The following is a 7,210-nucleotide window of genomic DNA, read 5'->3' as shown; positions in this document are numbered from 1 at the left end:
AAAATAAACCATTCTAGAATGTGTTATAAAATCCACTGCTAAATACATCTTTTTTAACCTCTGTGCTTGTTTATCTTGGAATTTTAAGTGTAGATTTCATATAGTAATGAAAATTATACTTAAGAATCATCGTGTTAAAATACCTCCCATGTTCATATTTATCATGCTTTCCTTAAAATCCTCAGCATTTAACCCATACCAGTTGGCCTACAGAGATCTCACAATACATTCTAACACTCATACACTCACTTGATGTAACACATAACTACTCTGCCGTGTTCCTTTTTAGGCTTCATAACTTCTTATTGCACTACGACAATCTGCAGAACGCTCCCATACACATGGGCTCAGAAAAGCAGCAACACCATTACCACTGCAGGAAAATTGCAATGGCTTCCTCCCTGGAAAAGACCAAATCTCAAAATCCAACACACTAGCTCATAATTCATTTTCATAGCTAATAGAAGCTCTTGGCTGAAGCACACACTATAGGTTCCTTGCACTTTTTAGTAAATATAAAAAGCAACATGCCCCATGGGCATCCCAAATAAACCACTGTAAACTTCACATTTCCTTTTGCACTAATTTAGACAGAAGAAGAGTGCTCTTACAATCCTTAGGTGCTCTTACAATCCATAGGTGAAACTTCCCCCTCCTTGCATATGTCTCTGCAGACTGTGTCAGAAACAGAAAGACAACTCAACACATACACTTCTCTCACTTTTCTAACCCAAGAAGTTGCTACCACTGCCAACAATATGTTCACACTAATATTTGAGGTTTGTGTTCTAATCATCAGAGGTACTTTTTAATTATACTTAAAAAAAAAAACCCTCTTTTTGAACTAACGTCAGGACTGAAACATTGCTCTCTGCTTCAAGGTTCCTCAGTTTTCACTCAGTAATCAAAACCAAACACCTTCAGATGTTCAAGGGGTTGCTTCTTCCTTACTGTGCTCCAAGTGGAACAGGAAAGTAGTATGTGCCTTTTCCTCCACTGCCTTCGTTTTGAATTTGAAGATTTTTTTCCGATTCCTAGGCACCCGACAGGCTGTGATTAACATGTGAGAAAACAACTCCCAGGTTTTTATCAGAGTCAGAAGCTGCTCACACCCATCTTAGCTGTTCTGCAGGAAACAGACTGGAAAAAGGAGTGTGGGGGGTGGGAAGCAGACTCTGTCTGAAGCTATATAGGTTAACAGAGGTAAATCCAAAATAATGGAGGCAAATATAGAAAAGAATATTATTTATTATCTTCTTTATTAATACTCACATATAACCTTTGTTTTTACAGAAAAGTCTACTTTAAAAGAATGCCTCCTTGGTGTATCATAACCAACGGGGCTTTCTGCTCCTGAACCACTGCCCCTTTCTTTATCCCACCCCCCACATCCAAATTACTCTATTACATGTTCACAGATACCACAAAAATTTTGTAAACAAGAATTGGGTTACTGGATCTTGATTAATCAGCATCCCATTTCATAATGAAGGGCAGGTAGGAGAGAGGGTAAGACATGGGAGAAAGGGAAAAAGGAGCAAAGGCAGGAGAGAGGAGAGGAGGGCAGCTGGTCAGAACTTTCAAGTCTTGCCTTTTCTGAGATGTGTGTATTGTGATACGTATACTGTTCCTTGAAATTCAATGACTCAGAACATTGACATCAAGTGTGTGTGTGCGGTCACGTTATACAGCTATAATGGAATATGTGGGCTTCCCGGTTTGGGTCTGGACTGTTTCTGTTTAAACACAGTCCTCCTGTGGGTGTCTCCCATCTAGAGTCAGGTCTCCTTGGAAGCCTTCTCAAAGCTGGGGCTTGCGGAGGAGCGTCTTGCTGAGGTCTTTGACCTCCTCCGGGCTATTCACCCGCTCGTAACCCAGCACAGCCATGGGCTGATAGCAAAACTCCTCCACCTGTTTGATCTGCTGAAAGGTGAGGGCAGTCCGCCATGCGCTGGCGGCCTGTGTGGCATTGCGCGCAGACACCACGAAAGGCTTGGAAGAGGAGCCCGAACCACTGGTCATGTTCAAGGCAAACTGCTCCATTTCAGGGCTCACCAGAAGCCCCACAAAGTCGTACACCCTCCGTAGGGTCTTGACGGGGTCTCCCACCAGGTCCTCGTACCTCACCACCAAGTAGTGACCCTGCAGCCAATCAGGAGGCTGCAGAGCCGTCTGCAGTGTCTTGGCCATGCTGTTGCAGATGACCTCCATAGCGCCAAGCGCGTGGTAGTCTGCTGGTCCACCCACACCCTCCTTCTTGGCGCCCAGTTTGTGGCCAGCAGCCTCCAAAAACGGCATGCGATGGGCTCGCGGGTCCCGGCTGCGCACCACCTGCAGGCTCTCACGGATGAGACCGTGGCGCGAACGGATACGTGAGCTGGCCACAGCACGGGGATCACGCACCAAGTGGATGACCTTGAGGTCCAGGGCCGGGTCACGGAGCAGTGGCGCCAGCACAGCCACATCGAAGACACGCACACCCTTGATGACTAGCGTACGGTACTTGCGACACTCCTCCTCGAAGCGCGCCAGGCGCTGCGGTGGACACTTCTTGCACACACGATCGTCGACCAGCCCCACGACCTCCTTGCGATAGGCAGGGCAGAGAGGCGAGGAGCACACGACCTTGTTGGTGGCCGCGCCAAAAATGCCCAGTGTGGTGAGGTTGCGCCCCCCGCTACCAGCAGGACTGTACAGCTGGAAGACTGACAGGTCGCAGCGATAGAGAGCGCTCAGCATGTCCCGCGCTGCCCCTTGCAGGGAAACTGCATCCCCTGGGTAGAGTTTTTGCCACACGTGCCACACTGGCTCGTAGAGAAAAAATACCTCGGGGTTCTGGTTGAAGAGCTCACCGAAGAAGGACGAGCCCGAGCGCCACGTGGTGAACACGTACACCAACTGCCTCTTGTCCTCGCCGCCCCTGGTGCCCCGAGTGCTATTACCAGAGGAGGCTGCGGCTCCCGCCGCAGCTGCTGGAGCCGCCCCGACGGCGGCGGCGGCGAGAGGGCGGTACGGGGTGCGCGGGTCCAAGCCAGTGTGAGCACGGCGCGACACAGCTGGAGGAGGCCCGGGGCGCCCCCAGCCGTCCCCAGCCGCTCCCGCCGCGGCACCTAGTGGCACGTCGGGGCTACACTGCTGTAGCGGCTCCTTGTGCCACTTGTAGTCCAGGAGGTTGAGCATGGTTAGCACAAGCAGCAGCGCATAGCCCGCGCACAGCACCAGCGCCTTCCTACGGAACACCTTCATTCCGAGCGGCGACGCGGGCCAGCGGCGGCCCGGGCGCCGGGGCCACGGCGGGAGCAGGGCGCGCGCCGCGGCGGCAGGCGCGGCCGGGAGCAACCGGGGGGGCGCGCCCGGGGACAGAGCTCCCAGCGGGCTGCGGCTCATCACAGGCACAGCCCGGGCCCGTGGTGCGGCGGAGGTGGCCCTGCAGCCCGGGATGGGGACGAAGCGGGCCGGCTTCGGGGGCGAGGACTCGGGCCGCGGCTCCTAAGCGGGCGCGGCAGCAGCAGCAGCGGCGGCTGGTCCCCGGAGCCCAGGGTTGGCTCTCCCATGGCAGCGGCTCCGATTAGAACCTGTGAGGGTAAACGGAGTAAACTGGTGAGCCCCAATCCTCCCCCCTAACCCGCGGCCGCCACCTCCGCCTAAGTAACGCCCACCCTCGGGTCTGCCTGGTTCCCCAGCTCACCTGGAGCCGCGGGCGCGACCCGGAACGGCCCCGGATCGCGGCCCAGTGATCTGTCCCGCAGTTACTCGCTCCTCGATTTCTCGCGCTCTGTCTTCCCGCTGGGGGTCCCCGTGCCTAGGGACTCGGCAGCCCAAGCCCTGGGCAGAGTTTCCGGGAAGCGGGCGCTCCGCGGCTGGGGAAGGTAAACTTTCACCCGGCCAGGAGATCTGCTCTGCGCTTCACCGAACCCAGTGCGCCCGGCTCCTGCTGCGTATCCTCCGCCTCCTCCAGACCGCAGCTTCCTTCCGAGCTCCTGGGGCCGAAGCCCGCTGGAGAGGTTGGGGGGAGGGGGCTTATACGAGACCCAGCTCCAGGCAAAGCGGCTCCGCCTCTCTCGCTCTTGGCCTCAGCGCCCCGAGTCTCCCCATATCTCTGGCGGCGGTGGATGGGGCGCACGGCGACCCGGCAGCAGCGGCGGCAGTGGCAGCTGTTTCTTCCATCACCCAGAGGATGCTCGGGCGGGCATTGCCGGCAGCCCTAGCCGCTTCTCAGCCTCCAACTGGTCCGTAAGGACCCTACACACGCAGAGCTCAGCTAAAGACACCGGAGCGCTCTCGTGCCCGCTCGGCTCCTAGCAACAGCCGCTTCTGGCCAACGAGGTATTGGGGCAGAGGAAACCCCCACCACCACCGCCGCCGCCGCCGCCTGCCCGGGAGGATGCTGCTACCAGATTACCCTACGCGGAGCGGCTGCGACGCGCTCGGGCCAGCCTCTGCGCGGCTCTTGCCAGGAGGCGCCGGGTTGGTGCGAGCCGCCGTCTGTCGCTGCGGCTCCTCCCCTTAGCTGCGCTGCACTCCTCCGCCGCGCGTCCCGCGCCCGCCCCCCTCCCCCGCGCGCCCGCCCCCCCCCCCCCCCGGCCACTTCGCAGCACCGGCTCCCGCCGCCACGGCTTTAGGGACTGGAAAAGCAGGGTTGGATTTACTGCGGTGCTGCTGGGGCCGCCATCCGCGCGGCGGAGGCCGTAACCAAGTGTGCGCCGAGCTCCGAAGCGCGGACGCGGGGTCCAGAGCGCTCAGGCGCCACGAGCTCTGGGTAACTTGGATTCTGCGTGCAGCTGCAGGGCTCAGCAGCACATCTTTGCTCTCGCAAAGAGTAGGTGCTAAAGTTTGGGCATAAATGCCCAGCGGCCGCCCACTCTACTCTTCCCTAGGGGTTGGAATCGCTCGGCCCCTCCGGAAACCGAGGACGCACCCGCGCGCTGCAGTGCTAGGAGGACGCCGAGCGCCGCTCTCAGGCTTTCTATTGCCGGCTCGCGGGTTCCAGATGGCCTGAGGTTTCTCCCTCACCGAGGAAGTAATAAATCTGTCTGATCCCCGGGTCAAAAAAGACGTTGTCCGGGCACTGTGCTGGTGGGTGCCTTCTCCAGCTTTACTCCAAGTATGGATAGGGCCGCTTTGGGCTTATGAGGCCCCAGCAGATGCTCTCTCCGACTCAGCTCGGAATGTTGCGACCGCTGACTGACGTCCTCGGAAATAGGGGTACGGGGAAGTGACCCTTTGCTTTAATTTACAGTAAAATACTTGCCTTGTTTCTTGGCTTCAGAGATAAGATCAAACGATTTGACTCTAAAGGAAACACTTTTGCTAAAGTGGAAGATCATTTTTGAGTTGGTTTAATACTTAAAAAAAAATAGTAAGGAAAAGCTCTTTCTCTTCTCCTCCTCCCCCCATTAAGTGAACCAAAGAAGACTAAGCCATAACTTCAATTTCAGCCGTTAAAATGGGATAATTATAATAGCCTCCAGTAACTGAAGGTGATAAAGTGTTGGTTGCCGAGATGATTTAAGCCCAATCAAGGCCTTGGCTGAATCCGAAAGCCCTGAAGCTCCTGGGCCGAGTGAATGCTGCTGATCTGGAGGCATTTTGTCTGTCTCCTGTCCCAAGAAGTTTTTTAGCAGTTTGACAGAGTTAATGCAAGTTTATTTTTGTGCTATTTTGGACAGCCTCTCTCAGCCAGAGGATCCCTCTCAATTTAAAATGTTGCTTTTTGCACCATTATTTTGAGTGAGTCTTATAGAATCTTAGTGCAAGGACTCTGGAAAGCAACTCTTGTGGTTTTTCAGGGTGGAAAAGTGTTCAAAGAACTTGACTTAACCTCGTTTTCCAGAAAAATTCATAAGGCTACAAGCAGCGTTCATATCTCCCCCTCCTCCCCCATCCTGATAAAGTGAAAGGATAAGACAGATTTCGGTGCAGACAGAGGGAGAGGAGAACTGGAATTTTATATGCAGCTTTCTCAAGAAGGCTAGCATTACCTCTGCCAGCAGGTCAGGACAGATAGGACTTTTTAATCCCTGTTTACAGATGGAGGTGGTAGAGTTTAATTGAGTGACTCCCATTTCTTCATTTCAGGACCCACCTGCCTCCATTCAGGGTGCTGTTTCAAATGTTCCTGTCCCTTCTTCCCTCTGCCTATTCCCTACAAAAATTGAACTTGTATTAACAACTAGTAAAGACTATATTAACAGTCTATTAAAAGACTGATGGAAGAGAGAGGGAGTTGGGGAGGAAAGAAAATCTCAATCTTAGTATTCAGTATGATTCCAAGAAAAATAATTTCTAATAACTTTAAATTACTCTCTGGCTTTGTGATTACTTGAAAAGCATATTAATTGCAATTACTTGATGTAAGGATCCTTTTTAAAACAATTGTTTGCGTAGAAACAATTTTTTGGTGATTTTGTAACACTTTTTTACAGTTGGCAAAAATAGTAAATGCATGTGCCAGATGCTCCCACATGGGTGTTCAGCTGGCATAAATTCACAGGTTCCTGCATCTCTGCCCTCTCCTTGCTTGCAAAATTTTTACCATTTTTGTTCAGAAATTACTTTAATTTTAATCCACTTACCTTTTAGCATAATAATGATCCAGACATATATTAAGTCACACCAATTTCATTGGCAGAGGAGCATCATGGCATAGGGTTGTCCTTAATTTCAGGCTTACCCAGGATGCCCCTTTGCACTCCCTCTTCTCTAGTATCTGTCGTATGGAAAGGAAACTGCTCTTGGAAACTTTCTGTGGCCTTTTCCTAATCCCGGACAAACAGGGGACCTAATATTTTGAGGTGCTGCAGGCCCAGTACCCAACCTGTGGAATATAGCAAAGAGATCCTTCCAGTCCTTCATAGTCTGCTTTGGGACAAGATGTAAGGCTGAGTTGCCTGGACAGTTCCCATCTAGACCTGTCTATGTCTCTGGGACCTGCAAGGTTCACCTTTGGAGAGGGTCTGCTCCGGCGCCAAGATAGATTCAGTCACTCATATTTTCAGCAAATAATACATTTTCAAGGGAACTTGAATACACAGAATTGGATTAATCATAATCCTTTATTTATTTTTTTTTTATCTACTCTCAAGGACATTTTTTCATTGCTTTTCGAGAGAGAGAAGCAGAGATAGACATTGATTGGTTGCATCCGGAACACACCCCAACTGAGGATTGAACCAGCAGCTTAGGTAGGTACCCCGATTGGTGTACAGGA

The 7,210-nt window shown here is 52.5% G+C and overlaps 1 protein-coding gene across 1 annotated transcript; it reads right to left on the bottom strand.

Moving 5' to 3' along the window:
• Nucleotides 1-954: 954 nt before the first annotated feature.
• On the bottom strand, nt 955-3,387 carry CHST2 (carbohydrate sulfotransferase 2). The gene has a single exon (XM_054585277.1). It carries the CDS (start codon nt 3,385-3,387, stop codon nt 1,801-1,803), a length of 1,587 nt encoding a protein of 528 aa, XP_054441252.1. The 3' UTR covers nt 955-1,800.
• Nucleotides 3,388-7,210: the final 3,823 nt, after the last annotated feature.

Source organism: Pteronotus mesoamericanus, unplaced genomic scaffold (genome assembly GCF_021234165.1).
Source record: "Pteronotus mesoamericanus isolate MK-2021 breed Mesoamerican mustached bat unplaced genomic scaffold, CSHL_Meso_final contig_82, whole genome shotgun sequence".
Lineage (NCBI taxonomy): Eukaryota > Metazoa > Chordata > Mammalia > Chiroptera > Mormoopidae > Pteronotus > Pteronotus mesoamericanus.
Note: the sequence above shows the minus strand (reverse complement) of the source record. Positions and strands in the feature narration are given on the sequence as shown.